Below are 16265 nucleotides of genomic sequence, written 5' to 3' on the forward strand. Positions count from 1 at the left end.
TCTCGGAGTGGACGTTGATGGTTCGCCTGGATCCACCCATGATTTTCCGCGTTTCGGATTATCAAAATAGATCCACTTTTCATCCCCAGTAACAATCCGAGACAAAAGACTCTTCTTTTTTTGCCCGGCGATCAACGAAATGCAAATGTTCAAATGGCACTTTCCGATAATTGATGTCGAACCCATTTCCCTTCCTTCTGAATTTTTCCCATTTCATGTAAATGTTTGGCAACTGTTGTACGATCAACATTTAATGCTCTGGCAAGAGATGGATTCCACCACGATAAAATGACTCTTCTTTTGAGTCGATCCATTCGTCGACGAATTTTCGCACTTCTTCAAAATTATCAAAGTGTGTATCCTCTAAAGCGTGTTGCATCGACCGGAACAAATAATAATCGCATGGAGCAATGTCCGGAGAAGACTTGCCATTCAAGCTCTAATAGTGTTTGTTTCACTGATAACGCAACGTGAGGTCGAGCGTTGTCACGAAGAAGAATCACTTTCCGTCGTTTACTCGCAATTGGTGGTCGTTTTTCGTCCAATGCTTGCTTCAACTTGTACAATTGGTGTCGATAACGATCAGCCGTGACAGTCTCGTGCGGATTTAACAGCTCATAGTACACTATCCCACCGAATACAGAGCATTACTTTTGAACCGTGAATATTGCGTCTCGGAGTGGACGTTGATGGTTCGCCTGGATCCACCCATGATTTTCCGCGTTTCGGATTATCAAAATAGATCCACTTTTCATCCCCAGTAACAATCCGAGACAAAAGACTTCTTTTTTTGCCCGGCGATCAACGAAATGCAAATGTTCAAATGGCACTTTCCGATAATTGATGTCGAACCCATTTCCCTTCCTTCTGAATTTTTCCCATTTCATGTAAATGTTTGGCAACTGTTGTACGATCAACATTTAATGCTCTGGCAAGAGATGGATTCCACCACGATAAAATGACTCTTCTTTTGAGTCGATCCATTCGTCGACGAATTTTCGCACTTCTTCGAAATTATCAAAGTGTGTATCCTCTAAAGCGTGTTGCATCGACCGGAACAAGTAATAATCACATGGAGCAATGTCCGGAGAAGACTTGCCATTCAAGCTCTAATAGTGTTTGTTTCACTGATAACGCAACGTGAGGTCGAGCGTTGTCACGAAGAAGAATCACTTTCCGTCGTTTACTCGCAATTGGTGGTGGTTTTTCGTCCAATGCTTGCGTCAACTTGTACAATTGGTGTCGATAACGATCAGCCGTGACAGTCTCGTGCGCATTTAACAGCTCATAGTACACTATCCCACCAAATACAGAGCATTACTTTTGAACCGTGAATATTGCGTCTCGGAGTGGACGTTGATGGTTCGCCTGGATCCACCCATGATTTTCCGCGTTTCGGATTATCAAAATAGATCCACTTTTCATCCCCAGTAACAATCCGAGACAAAAGACTCTTCTTTTTTTGCCCGGCGATCAACGAAATGCAAATGTTCAAATGGCACTTTCCGATAATTGATGTCGAACCCATTTCCCTTCTTTCTGAATTTTTCCCATTTCATGTAAATGTTTGGCAACTGTTGTACGATCAACATTTAATGCTCTGGCAAGAGATGGATTCCACCACGATAAAATCACTCTTCTTTTGAGTCGATCCATTCGTCGACGAATTTTCGCACTTCTTCGAAATTATCAAAGTGTGTATCCTCTAAAGCATGTTGCATCGACCGGAACAAGTAATAATCGCATGGAGCAATGTCCGGAAAATACGCGGGGTGCGGTAAGACTTGCCATTCAAGCTCTAATAGTGTTTGTTCACTGATAACGCAACGTGAGGTCGAGCGTTGTCCCGAAGAAGAATCACTTTCCATCGTTTACTCGCAATTGGTGGTCGTTTTTCGTTCAATGCTTGCTTCAACTTGTACAATTGGTGTCGATAACGATCAGCCGTGACAGTCTCGTGCGGATTTAACAGCTCATAGTACACTATCCCACCGAATACAGAGCATTACTTTTGAACCGTGAATATTGCGTCTCGGAGTGGACGTTGATGGTTCGCCTGGATCCACCCATGATTTTCCGCGTTTCGGATTATCAAAATAGATCCACTTTTCATCCCCAGTAACAATCCGAGACAAAAGACTCTTCTTTTTTTGCCTGGCGATCAACGAAATGCAAATGTTCAAATGGCACTTTCCGATAATTGATGTCGAACCCATTTCCCTTCTTTCTGAATTTTTCCCATTTCATGTAAATGTTTGGCAACTGTTGTACGATCAACATTTAATGCTCTGGCAAGAGATGGATTCCACCACGATAAAATCACTCTTCTTTTGAGTCGATCCATTCGTCGACGAATTTTCGCACTTCTTCGAAATTATCAAAGTGTGTATCCTCTAAAGCGTGTTGCATCGACCGGAACAAGTAATAATCGCATGGAGCAATGTCCGGAGAAGACTTGCCATTCAAGCTCTAATAGTGTTTGTTTCACTGATAACGCAACGTGAGGTCGAGCGTTGTCCCGAAGAAGAATCACTTTCCATCGTTTACTCGCAATTGGTGGTCGTTTTTCGTTCAATGCTTGCTTCAACTTGTACAATTAGTGGCGATAACGATCAGCCGTGACAGTCTCGTGCGCATTTAACAGCTCATAGTACACTATCCCACCGAATACAGAGCATTACTTTTGAACCGTGAATATTGCGTCTCGGAGTGGACGTTGATGGTTCGCCTGGATCCACCCATGATTTTCCGCGTTTCGGATTATCAAAATAGATCCACTTTTCTTCCCCAGTAACAATCCGAGACAAAAGACTCTTCTTTTTTTGCCCGGCGATCAACGAAATGCAAATGTTCAAATGGCACTTTCCGATAATTGATGTCGAACCCATTTCCCTTCCTTCTGAATTTTTCCCATTTCATGTAAATGTTTGGCAACTGTTGTACGATCAACATTTAATGCTCTGGCAAGTTCTGAAGTGGATCGTGTTGGATGTTCGTCCAATAATGCTTGCAAATCTGCATTTTCAAGCTTTCTTGGTTGTCCCGAGCGTTCTTTGTCCTTCACATCAGTATCACCACTTTTAAAGCGTCTAAACCAGTATTCACACGTCTTAATTGATGGGGCAGAATCACCATAAGTTTCCACAAGAATTCTATAACCGTCAGCCACAGTTTTCTTTTGATTAAAAAACAAAAGCAACGCATGTCGAAAATGCTCTTTCGGATTTTTACGATGATATAAACACGACTGTTATTGCATCTATTGCTATAATGCTACTAAATGTCATGGATAATGTCAACACTGTAAGAAACAACAGTTATCGGAAACAGCTATTGGAACAAACTGACACTACAGCTATCTGTTGCAAAACCCTCAAAACTAAATCATACTCCTAATACTTTGCGTACCTTGGAGGCGATCTGACTGGGGATCGATATCTAGGAATCAAATCACGATCACGATCACGATCTCGCTCACGATCTCTATCCCTCTCGCGATCCCTGTCGCGTTCTCGCTCACGCTCCCTGTCTCTCTCCCTGTCTCGGTCTCTCGATGGAGATAGCCTCGGCGGTGACTGGCTGCGCGAGTACGATCTAGATCTGCGACACAAAACGAAACTTGAAGAATCACGTGACGGGGAGTCGTCTCATCTTTAGACATCATTCACGTCGTTCTTAAGGAAATCATGACGGTACCTGCTGATGGAGAAGCTGCCGCTTCTTGATCTACGCTTCGGAGTGCGACTCCGAGGCCTGAGCGGTAACGGTGATCGCGATGATCTCCGTTTCGACGGCGGGCTGCGAGATCGACTTAGGCGAGACGTAAACGGCGACCTGCGGCTGAACGAGCGCGATCTTGAGCGACTGTAGCTACGAGATCTAGATCGAGTTCGGCTTCTTCTTCTATGTTTCCCCAGTCGCCGATCCCGCTCATCTTTCTCTCTGAGCATTCGCTCAAACGCTTCCAACGGATCGTCAATGATCCTGGAAAAAATGTACGTTTATATTTTCTTTTTATTTTTATTAAAGCCTAGACGGCTGTACAGTTTATGAAAATGATCGAAACTCGTGAATATATCTGCACCAGTCAAGATTAGCCAGAAAAATTAACTCACCCAGGTGGATTTCCATTGTGAATGCTTCTACCTAGTCCTGGCGGCGGTGGCTGCAGGCTTCTGTACCCCACTGAAACAAAACATGACTGAAATGAACGAACAATCGACGGAGAACGAGACGCAATGAATCATGTGAATAAAATAGAGCAACGCTGTCTTCAAGAAATTTAAGCGAGTGATTTCAGTTACCTATTTTCAACCTCTGCCTCAGTTTTGTTCCATAATCTATGGAATTTTGCAAGTTACTCACTGTGGTGCAACCCCCTCATCGGTCTCGGTGGTCCACTGTAGTTCCGAGGCGGCTGCGACGGCCGGTAGCCTTGTTGCTGATAGGGCGGTCTGTCGTACCTCGGCGGACCGTAATGAGATCCTTGCTGGTGCGGGTATATCGGTATACGATGACTCATGTATGGGTCTGGCAGAAGCGGGGGATTGTGCGGGGGTACGTTGGGCGGTGGTTGATTGTAATTCGGCGGCGGGATGCGCTCCTCGCCCGGTGGGAATGGCAGTAGTGGCGGCTGATTGCCAGACGAGGGGACGTGCAAGTGCGGCTCGTCGACCTGAAATCGTCAATGATAAATCAATAAATCAAATTTAATTAATGAATTAATAAAAAATGATCTTCATGGGGTAAAATAAACGGAAAAGTGTGCTCCTTCTTACCGTGGGGGTGCCTGCGCGATCTTCGTTGGATCTACGTATACCGCTGTCATAATGCATAGCAGGTGGGTAATGTCCATCGTCCGTTAGGTGACCTTGGTAGCCCTTGGAAGGGGGTGGGTTCATCAAATGTGGCAACACTGCGCTCGAGGATGGATATTCGTCGTGCTGGGAATGCCTGGGTGACAGGGACCGGTTCCGGTTACGGTTCAGCGGCCGCAAATTCTCGATTCTACGACCACGCTCGCCGCTTCTGCGTATCGTGAACAGTCGACAGTCGATTAAATTACAGATCTACTACGTTATTGTTATTATTCTTTAATTTGTCGTTAAAGATTGCGCGCTCTCGCTTGGGCTTGCCTCACCTCTCGCGATGCCCGTCCCTGCTGAAGCTCCGTCGGCTGCGTTCCCTCGACTGGCGTTCCCCCGCGTACTCATTGTCCCGTTCCTTCTTATCGCGGCTCGGTGGATCGCTCTGCTCGCGTTCCCTCTCCGGCGAGCTTACAATGGCGGGAATTGGAAGCAAGGGCTCTGTCCCTGGAGGAGGAGGTACCTCAGTTTCCTCGTCAGTTGTTAGTTTTGCGATCGAGTCGCTTTGCAAATTCGACTCGGAGGTGGAGTCAGGCAGAACTGTCAGAAGCACATTACACACATTAGGCGACTCGGTGTGCGATTAGGGGCAGCCTGCGATGCATCGGTGGCACTTGGTGCTAGCAAAGCCGGACGGAGCCTCCTCGCTCACGCAGGTTTTGAGGTTATGCGCTCAACATCGTTAGGCGGCCAAGTGGAACCGGTTTTCTCGTTAACGGTGTACGTTACGGCGCGAAATTGAGCAACGGACGAGCGCATTTCGTCGCAGCGGAGCCCATTTCCCAAAATATTGTACGTCATGTGATCCCGAGAGTGCCAAGGCTACATTGGTTACATTACTTCAATGATGGCGCCCGCCTTCCGTGTCTCGCACGGGAGACACAGGCAAGACGGGAGCTAGCTCGTCATTGAGAGACGAGATGTGCCTCGTGTGTATTATGACACATGTTAAAAAACCACGAGAACGTTATGCGTTACATGTGATGTAACGTTTTACAAGCGACGAAATGGGACGCTTGAATTGCTCTTTAGCCGATTTTTGTATTTGCGAGAGGACATCTTTCATGTTTTATGTAATATAGGTCAATGTGACTAAAATATACACTAAGTGTGATCAATACGTTTGCATTATGTAAATGTTTGCACGATTTCAATCAGTGAAAGGGTACATTGTGTTATTTTGGTATTAATCACTAGTAAATATTTATAAATAATATCCAATTGTATTTTATGTATATGTAAATTTTGATATTTATATCTTGTGTGATACTTGTTGCAAATTATGTTAGATGGTATCGATTTTCTGTGATTTTTCGATACTGATTAGCTAATACGCTAATTTCAGCTTGATAGAAACCTATACTGTGTCCAGTTTGATGTATTTATTAGTATATTAATATGTAAATATTTGGAACATGTAATAATTAAAACTGTTGTCATTAATGGTAAAAAGATTTCGACATCAATAAATTTGCTAATAAAACTTTTGCTATATTTTCATACTATTCTACTGCTCGATGTATCATCCCAACATTTCTCAGACTTTTAAATGAATACATCAGAAAATATGAGAAATATTAGGGGTGTGATTTAGTTTTCAGGGTTTTTTTTGCTCAAAAACGCATGTATTTAAATATGATAATGAATGAATACCTTAATCAAAACATTTTCCTTCGTTTTCTATAACTTTTTCCCATCTTTCTGGCAAGAGATGGATTCCACCACGATAAAATCACTCTTCTTTTCAGTTGATCCATTCGTCGACGAATTTTCGCACTTCTTCCAAATTATCAAAGTGTATCCTCTAAAGCGTGTTGCATCGACCGGAACAAGTAATAATCGCATGGAGCAATGTCCGGAGAAGACTTGCCATTCAAGCTCTAATAGTGTTTGTTTCACTGATAACGCAACGTGAGGTCGAGCGTTGTCCCGAAGAAGAATCACTTTCCGTCGTTTACTCGCAATTGGTGGTCGTTTTTCGTCCAATGCTTGCTTCAACTTGTACAATTGGTGTCGATAACGACCAGCCGTGACAGTCTCGTGCGGATTTAACAGCTCGTAGTACACTATCCCACCGAATACAGAGCATTACTTTTGAACCGTGAATATTGCGTCTCGGAGTGGATGTTGATGGTTCGCCTGGATCCACCCATGATTTTCCGCGTTTCGGATTATCAAAATAGATCCACTTTTCATCCCCAGTAACAATCCGAGACAAAAGACTCTTCTTTTTTTGCCTGGCGATCAACGAAATGCAAATGTTCAAATGGCACTTTCCAATAATTGATGTCGAACCATTTCCCTTCCTTCTGAATTTTTTCCATTTCATGTAAATGTTTGGTAACTGTTGTACGATCAACATTTAATGCTCTGGCAAGAGATGGATTCCACGACGATAAAATGACTTCTTTTGAGTCGATCCATTCGTCGACGAATTTTCGCACTTCTTCGAAATTATCAAAGTGTGTATCCTCTAAAGCTTGTTGCATCGACCGGAACAAATAATAATCGCATGGAGCAATGTCCGGAGAAGACTTGCCATTCAAGCTCTAATAGTGTTTGTTTCACTGATAACGCAACGTGAGGTCGAGCGTTGTCCCGAAGAAGAATCACTTTCCGTCGTTTACTCGCAATTGGTGGTCGTTTTTCGTCCAATGCTTGCTTCAACTTGTACAATTGGTGTCGATAACGACCAGCCGTGACAGTCTCGTGCGGATTTAACAGCTCGTAGTACACTATCCCACCGAATACAGAGCATTACTTTTGAACCGTGAATATTGCGTCTCGGAGTGGATGTTGATGGTTCGCCTGATCCACCCATGATTTTCCGCGTTTCGGATTATCAAAATAGATCCACTTTTCATCCCCAGTAACAATCCGAGACAAAAGACTCTTCTTTTTTGCCTGGCGATCAACGAAATGCAAATGTTCAAATGGCACTTTCCAATAATTGATGTCGAACCATTTCCCTTCCTTCTGAATTTTTTCCATTTCATGTAAATGTTTGGTAACTGTTGTACGATCAACATTTAATGCTCTGGCAAGAGATGGATTCCACGACGATAAAATGACTTCTTTTGAGTCGATCCATTCGTCGACGAATTTTCGCACTTCTTCGAAATTATCAAAGTGTGTATCCTCTAAAGCTTGTTGCATCGACCGGAACAAATAATAATCGCATGGAGCAATGTCCGGAGAAGACTTGCCATTCAAGCTCTAATAGTGTTTGTTTACTGATAACGCAACGTGAGGTCGAGCGTTGTCCCGAAGAAGAATCACTTTCCGTCGTTTACTCGCAATTGGTGGTCGTTTTTGGTCCAATGCTTGCTTCAACTTGTATAATTGGTGTCGATAACGACCAGCCGTGACAGTCTCGTGTGGATTTAACAGCTCATAGTACACTATCCCACCGAATACAGAGCATTACTTTTGAACCGTGAATATTGCGTCTCGGAGTGGATGTTGATGGTTCGCCTGTATCCACCCATGATTTTCCGCGTTTCGGATTATCAAAATAGATCCACTTTTCATCCCCAGTAACAATCCGAGACAAAAGACTCTTTTTTTTTGCCTGGCGATCAACGAAATGCAAATGTTCAAATGGCACTTTCCAATAATTGATGTCGAACCATTTCCCTTCCTTCTGAATTTTTTCCATTTCATGTAAATGTTTGGTAACTGTTGTACGATCAACATTTAATGCTCTGGCAAGAGATGGATTCCACCGCGATAAAATGACTCTTCTTTTCAGTTGATCCATTCGTCGACGAATTTTCGCACTTCTTCCAAATTATCAAAGTGTGTATCCTCTAAAGCGTGTTGCATCGACCGGAACAAATAATAATCGCATGGAGCAATGTCCGGAGAAGACTTGCCATTCAAGCTCTAATAGTGTTTGTTTACTGATAACGCAACGTGAGGTCGAGCGTTGTCCCGAAGAAGAATCACTTTCCGTCGTTTACTCGCAATTGGTGGTCGTTTTTCGTCCAATGCTTGCTTAAACTTGTATAATTGGTGTCGATAACGACCAGCCGTGACAGTCTCGTGTGGATTTAACAGCTCATAGTACACTATCCCACCGAATACAGAGCATTACTTTTGAACCGTCAATATTGCGTCTTGGAGTGGATGTTGATGGTTCGCCTGGATCCACCCATGATTTTCCGCGTTTCGGATTATCAAAATAGATCCACTTTTCATCCCCAGTAACAATCCGAGACAAAAGACTCTTCTTTTTTGCCTGGCGATCAACGAAATGCAAATGTTCAAATGGCACTTTCCAATAATTGATGTCGAACCATTTCCCTTCTTTCTGAATTTTTCCCATTTCATGTAAATGTTTGGCAACTGTTGTACGATCAACATTTAATGCTCTGGCAAGAGATGGATTCCACGACGATAAAATGACTTCTTTTGAGTCGATCCATTCGTCGACGAATTTTCGCACTTCTTCGAAATTATCAAAGTGTGTATCCTCTAAAGCGTGTTGCATCGACCGGAACAAATAATAATCGCATGGAGCAATGTCCGGAGAAGACTTGCCATTCAAGCTTTAATAGTGTTTGTTTACTGATAACGCAACGTGAGGTCGAGCGTTGTCCCGAAGAAGAATCACTTTCCGTCGTTTGCTCGCAATTGGTGGTCGTTTTTCGTCCAATGCTTGCTTAAACTTGTACAATTGGTGTCGATAACGACCAGCCGTGGCAGTCTCGTGTGGATTTAACAGCTCGTAGTACACTATTCCCACCAAATACAGAGCATTACTTTTGAACCGTGAATATTGCGTCTCGGAGTGGATGTTGATGGTTCGCCTGGATCCACCCATGATTTTCCGCGTTTCGGATTATCAAAATAGATCCACTTTTCATCCCCAGTAACAATCCGAGACAAAAGACTCTTCTTTTTTTGCCTGGCGATCAACGAAATGCAAATGTTCAAATGGCACTTTCCGATAATTGATGTCGAACCCATTTCCCTTCTTTCTGAATTTTTCCCATTTCATGTAAATGTTTGGCAACTGTTGTACGATCAACATTTAATGCTATGGCAAGTTCTGAAGTGGATCGTGTTGGATTTTCGTCCAATAATGCTTGCAAATCTGCATTTTCAAGCTTTCTTGGTTGTTCCGAGCGTTCTTTGTCCTTCCCATCAGTATCACGACTTTTAAAGCGTCTAAACCAGTATTCACACGTCTTAATTGATGGGGCAGAATCACCATAAGTTTCCACTTGCTATAATGCTACTAAATGTGATGGATAATGTCAACACCGTAAGAAAGAACAGTTATCGGAAACAGCTATTGGAACAAACTGACACTACAGCCATCTGTTGCAAAACCCTCAAAACTAAATCACACTCCTAATATTTACCCATATGGTTGAGAAAACTTCAAGTAAGTTCTACATTAATACAGTAACATTTTTTATATTTTATATTTAAAACATGAGGATTTTAAGCTGCCTAATCGAATTAGCTAGTCATGAATTGCCTGATTGTGAGAAATATTAATCTTAATATGAGTAACTAAGTACTACTCCCGGTATGAAATGATAAATGCATGCTGCCACACATTGTTTTCACAGTCGAGACTCAGTTATTATTGAATCATATATTCCTTAATTATAAAACATAATACTTTATACAAGATGTAGCGCCGTTTTAATTGCATCACTTTAATATATCGCGAAGAATCGTCTATTATCGCATTGGATCTATTTATTTTCCTTAAAATTGCATATACACATCAGAACAATGACGCAAGTTGCAGCAAAATATACTTACTCGTCGACGGCTGTGACTGCAAACCCGAGGTCGTTGTTGGAAAGTGTTGTTGGAAAGTCTTCGTAGATTCAGGACCGGTGGGTTGCGCTTCCGCGGTGGGCTCTTGCGACGAGGGTGCGTTAGAAGAGGGCGCAGCGGACGACTGCGCGGGTTTAGTCTGCGAGGGTGCTTGACTCTGTGGCTGCGTCTGCGGCGGCTCGGCCTTCGCTTGATCCGCGGACGGGGCCGGCTTCGCGGGCGCGGTACTTTGCGCGGGCGGTCGGTAAGTCTGTCTCTTGGCGTATCCGGTCTCGTTCTTAAAATTCATCACTGCATTGCGAAGAAAGCGGTTCGGGATAAGCGTCTCCGGCGACACGTCCTTCTCGTTGCAATCCGGACACTCATGCTCCTCGGATTCCAACAAGAACGTACGAATACCTGTGTGAAAAGAAAGATGCGGGCGTAAGCGTGAGATCGAGTTCCCGCCCGAGTCGCCCGATGATTAATTTGTAACACGAGATTTACATTCGTCGCAAAACGAGTTCCCGCAGCACGGAATCATCACCGCGTCCGTCAGGAGGTCCTTGCAGATATTGCATAACAAGTCCTCCGGTATCTCCGGCTTTTCCACCACCGGCTCCGGGTCTTGCGAAAATGGCGGCCGTTCCTTCTTGCCTTCTTTGTACGCTTGGCTGAGAGTAAAGAAAGCACTGATGATTGTATATACATATTGTACATCGTGTATCTATTAGATTCCACGGTGTATTACGATTGACAACATACTGATCGATAGCGGGAACGGCATAGTGTCCCGTCGGTGTCATCATCGCACCGGGCACCAACGGTCCCTCCACCGGCACCATGAAACTTCTGGGGATACCCGTACTTTTCTTTATCTCGATCGGCTCCTGATTCGTACCCAGCGGACAATTCTTTATCCAGTGTCCAGGTTGATGGCACTTGTAGCAGCGATAATTTGCAGGCACATCGCCAGTCTGATTGGCGCCACGAATCTTCATGTAACTATCGTGATATCAAATTTTCATAGAAAAATATATATATATTTATTTAAATAATATAAATTTAATATAAAAATATGTACGTATCGAATTTATTAATATCTTTGCATCATTCAGTTTATGTACAATGACAAGTCTGCATCTCGTAATAAATTCAACGGCAAAGCATGTGTACGTAAATAGGGTGCCTGACGTTGCATACTTTGAAGGATCGTAGTCCTGTGTCGATTGAGTCATCATTGCACGAATCTTATCCTCCTCCGAGCCGTCCAATCTGGTGAGATCTACAGCTCTGCCTAGATTAGCTTCGTCCTTTAAACTACTAAACGAAGGAGTTTCATTTCTGTCCCAGGAACGTTTCTGTTGTACTGTCAGCGGAACTCTAGCAACAATAAGGCTGGTGTTCTTGGCAATTAATGCATTATCATCGGTGTAATCTACAAAAAATATTTTAATCCTTATAAAACGTCGCTAATTTTATGCTTGATGCAAATGCGATTGGTACAGGCACTATTAATAACCAAATATGCTATTTGTGTAATTTTCTAAGACAAAAATGCTTAATAATGGTGATATTTGCCTTCTTTTGTTTGCGCATTCGTTATTTGCAGATCAAAATCCGTATTTTTGCCAATACGTTTCTGATGGAAGATAGCCTTCTTCAAATCTGCCACGGATATATGAAGTCCATCGAATGACACGGTATCATAATCCAAAGTAGACTTAAACTTATAATGTACAGACATCTTTGCGACTTAAGCGATCTGAAAACGTAAGAGGTAACCAACATCTACAAGATGGATAATTGATATAACAAAATAAAGAAGACACTCGTGAAGAAAAATTTCAATGTTTACTGGCCCATAATAATTATGTGTATAAAAAATCGCACAGAATCACTCATCAAATAATGTACATCTGCAGCAACAATATAGTACTAGCTCGTGTTCAAAACCTAAAGTACCGATAACCCGAATGTATTACCTAAGGCTGTGCGGACCTTTTTGAAAGAGATAGGGACAGTGGTGTAACAGTGAAAAGAAGGATGGAATAAAAGTGTTGTCACAAAGGGCCAGGAGGCTCCAACAGGAGCAGAGTAGAGAGGGTGTGATGACCATAAGCAGAAGCTGGTGTTGGCACGTCAAATACTCTTAAAAAAACCTGAATTTATCTCTCGCCGATCTTGCTACACGTTCAAGTAGGGACGACGATAACGCACCTGCTCGTGAATCGGCCACAAGCGCAAGCAGGAATTACGTACAGCGCGAAGCAAATCTTTAATGCGACCGCGTCCCGAGACGAGGAATACGCGTTTCGCGAGGCTGCGTCAAAGTTAGCTCCGGCAGTTAGGTTAGGCGGAACGTAACGATCGACGTATGACAACCCGCGATTACCACTACGATCACGCGACTGATCTCAAATTGCCTACTCGCAACTGCGACTACTCACTTGCTCACGGGAGTGAATTTCCGACGCTACGTGCACAGCCGCTGCTTCCGCGACGCACGAACGCAACAATTCATGTCGCGCAGCAAAATGTTGAGTTTAATGGTAGCAATAAACAGTCATGCTACCGCGAAACGATAACCTGTACCACTCGCTGGCTCGGCGGTTATGTTGCACGCACCAGCGACAGCGACTTCTCATTCGTACTTTTCGCTCAAAATGTCGGAAACAAAACACACTGTGGAGCTCGCACGCCAACCAACCATACGTAACACGAGCAACACGGCGCGAGTAACAAAATGCAGTACAACACCGTCGACGACTGCCGAACAGCATTGAATATGAAAATTTAAGTACGGTAGCTTTTCTGTTAGTATGGGTGCGGAACGTTCATCACGACTGTACTTTTGATAGAGATCTCAAGAAAGGTCAGGGAAACGTCCACCATAATGCGGCAAGCTAGTAACTTTTATAGGGGATTTCTGAAATAATAGGTTTGTCCTATTGAGTGAACTTTTTACACTTTTTACACTATGTGGACGCTCAAGAGAGAGAAAGAGAGAGGCGTTGGTAGAAGCAGAGAGAAACCTGAGAGAGGCCACCAGCCTCCTGTTGTTTGGCGCCGCCTGACGAAGTGGACGTGAACTAGTTCGTTACGCTCGGTAATGATACAAGTGAGCATTTTCCAGCGGTACGGAAAGTACATACCATGAAGAGCTACTACTCGGCGTGAAGCGCGGCAGTCCAGTGGCTAAGCGCGAGACTCGTATTTTGCCATCCGCGCAAGTTGGGTTCGAGACCGAGTTGTGATAATTTTTTTTCGAATTTTTGTTTCTTTGTGTTTGCATTATATTTTTTTATTATGTAAATAATGATTTATTATGTTTTATTATATTTTTGAGGTATACGTATATATTGAGACATAAACATATACATTTAACATTTGTAAACTTTTTATTTATTTATATATTAGGTTGGCCAAAAAGAAATTGCGTTTTTTTTTATATAAATAAAAGGCGAATTTTTCATGGGAAACAAAAACTTTATGAAACAATATATTGTCCATTTTGTTTGATTATCTTTTGCCATTTTTCAGGCAACTTCATGATTCCGCGCTCAAAAAAGTTCTTATCTTTTACAGCAAAAAACAATTCCAACAACGATTTGATATCCTCATCGGCAGTAAAGGTTTTACCATTCAAGGCGTTTTGCAAAGAACGAAACGAATGGTAATCTGATGGTGCCAGGTCTGGCGAATATGGTGGATGTGGTAACGCATCCCATCCAAGCTGCAACAATTTTTCACGAGTGACCAAACTTGTACGTGGTCTAGCGTTATCATGGTGAAACACAACACCTTTGCGATTCACCAATTCTCGACGTTTCTGTTTGATGGCATCGTTTAATTTATCCAGTCGACGACAGTATACGTCTGAATGAATGGTTTGATTCCTTGCAAGCAGCTCAAAATACACAGTCCCACCAGACTGACAGCATAATCTTTCTTTGGTGAATATCTGCTTTTCAAGTGCTTTCAGCAGGTTCATCACGATCTTTTTCGTTTGACGTTGTTGTAGACGATCCATTTTTCGTCGCCTGTTATCATACGTTTCAAAAATCGATCATTTTCCTCAGGTTTTAAAAGAGAATCGCAGATGTCAATACGCTTAGTGAGATGAATTTCTTTGAGCTCATGTGCTACCCAAATATCGAGCTTACTAATGTATCCAAGTCGTTTTAAATGGTTTTCAACACTCGATTTCGATATGTTAAGATTCTCAGCAATCTCTCGTGTCGTTAAACGCCGATTGGAATCGATCGGTGCCTTTATTTTGTCATCATCAATTTCGATTGGCCTTCCTGAGCGTGGTGCATCTTTCACATTAAAATCTCCAGATCGAAATTTAGTAAACCAATTTTGACACTGCCACAGTTTTAAAGCATCTTCGCCATATATTGGGTTGGCCTAAAAGTAATTGCGTTTTTTTTTATATAAATAAAAGTCGAATTTTTCATGGGAAGCAAAAACTTTATTAAACAATATATTGTCCATTTTGTTTGATTATCTTTTGCCATTTTTCAGGCAACGTCATGATTCCGCGCTCAAAAAAGTTCTTATCTTTTTCAGCAAAAAACAATTCCAACAACGATTTGATATCCTCATCAGCAGTAAAGCTTTTACCATTCGAGGTGTTTTGCAAAGAACGAAACGAATGGTAATCTGATGGTGCCAGGTCTGGCGAATATGGTGGATGTGGTAACGCATCCCATCCAAGCTGCAACAATTTTTCACGAGTGACCAAACTTGTACGTGGTCTAGCGTTATCATGGTGAAACACAACACCTTTGCGATTCACCAATTCTCGACGTTTCTGTTTGATGGCATCGTTTAATTTATCCAGTCGACGACAGTATACGTCTGAATGAATGGTTTGATTCCTTGCAAGCAGCTCAAAATACACAGTCCCACCAGACTGACAGCATAATCTTTCTTTGGTGAATATCTGCTTTTCAAGTGCTTTCAGCAGGTTCATCACGATCTTTTTCGTTTGACGTTGTTGTAGACGATCCATTTTTCGTCGCCTGTTATCATACGTTTCAAAAATCGATCATTTTCCTCAGGTTTTAAAAGAGAATCGCAGATGTCAATACGCTTAGTGAGATGAATTTCTTTGAGCTCATGTGCTACCCAAATATCGAGCTTACTAATGTATCCAAGTCGTTTTAAATGGTTTTCAACACTCGATTTCGATATGTTAAGATTCTCAGCAATCTCTCGTGTCGTTAAACGCCGATTGGAATCGATCGGTGCCTTTATTTTGTCATCATCAATTTCGATTGGCCTTCCTGAGCGTGGTGCATCTTTCACATTAAAATCTCCAGATCGAAATTTAGTAAACCAATTTTGACACTGCCGCAGTTTTAAAGCATCTTCGCCATATATTGGGTTGGCCTAAAAGTAATTGCGTTTTTTTTTATATAAATAAAAGTCGAATTTTTCATGGGAAGCAAAAACTTTATTAAACAATATATTGTCCATTTTGTTTGATTATCTTTTGCCATTTTTCAGGCAACGTCATGATTCCGCGCTCAAAAAAGTTCTTATCTTTTTCAGCAAAAAACAATTCCAACAACGATTTGATATCCTCATCAGCAGTAAAGCTTTTACCATTCG

General features: G+C 42.5%; 1 protein-coding gene across 3 annotated transcripts; it reads right to left on the reverse strand.

Moving 5' to 3' along the window:
• Positions 1 to 3289: 3289 nt before the first annotated feature.
• LOC105279582 (E3 ubiquitin-protein ligase RBBP6) lies at positions 3290 to 13504 on the reverse strand. Of its 3 annotated transcripts, none has more exons than XM_026974514.1 (12): positions 13094 to 13504; positions 12225 to 12408; positions 11847 to 12081; positions 11409 to 11648; positions 11151 to 11335; positions 10647 to 11063; positions 5141 to 5312; positions 4779 to 5028; positions 4366 to 4675; positions 4116 to 4185; positions 3697 to 3984; positions 3290 to 3600 (listed from the first exon to the last, which is right to left on the reverse strand). In XM_026974514.1, the coding sequence occupies exons 2-12, from the start codon at positions 12388 to 12390 to the stop codon at positions 3393 to 3395; spliced, it is 2541 nt and encodes an 846-aa protein (XP_026830315.1). In that variant the 5' UTR covers positions 12391 to 12408; positions 13094 to 13504; the 3' UTR covers positions 3290 to 3392. The 3 variants fall into 3 exon arrangements, with proteins under 3 accessions (XP_026830315.1, XP_026830313.1, XP_026830314.1); XM_026974512.1 differs by having other exon boundaries at positions 5141 to 5405; XM_026974513.1 differs by having other exon boundaries at positions 5141 to 5405; positions 11151 to 11317; positions 13094 to 13503.
• Positions 13505 to 16265: the final 2761 nt, after the last annotated feature.

Source organism: Ooceraea biroi, chromosome 13 (genome assembly GCF_003672135.1).
Source record: "Ooceraea biroi isolate clonal line C1 chromosome 13, Obir_v5.4, whole genome shotgun sequence".
Classification (NCBI taxonomy): domain Eukaryota; kingdom Metazoa; phylum Arthropoda; class Insecta; order Hymenoptera; family Formicidae; genus Ooceraea; species Ooceraea biroi.

Coding starts and splice junctions, on each gene's coding strand:
- LOC105279582 (XM_026974512.1), bottom strand. CDS start 12,390: ATGTCTGTACATTATAAGTTTAAGTCTACTTTGGATTATGATACCGTG. Junction 5,029..5,140: donor AGGGACGGGCATCGCGAGAG/GTGAGGCAAGCC, acceptor CACGATACGCAG/AAGCGGCGAGCGTGGTCGTA. Junction 4,676..4,778: donor ATCGCGCAGGCACCCCCACG/GTAAGAAGGAGC, acceptor TGACGATTTCAG/GTCGACGAGCCGCACTTGCA.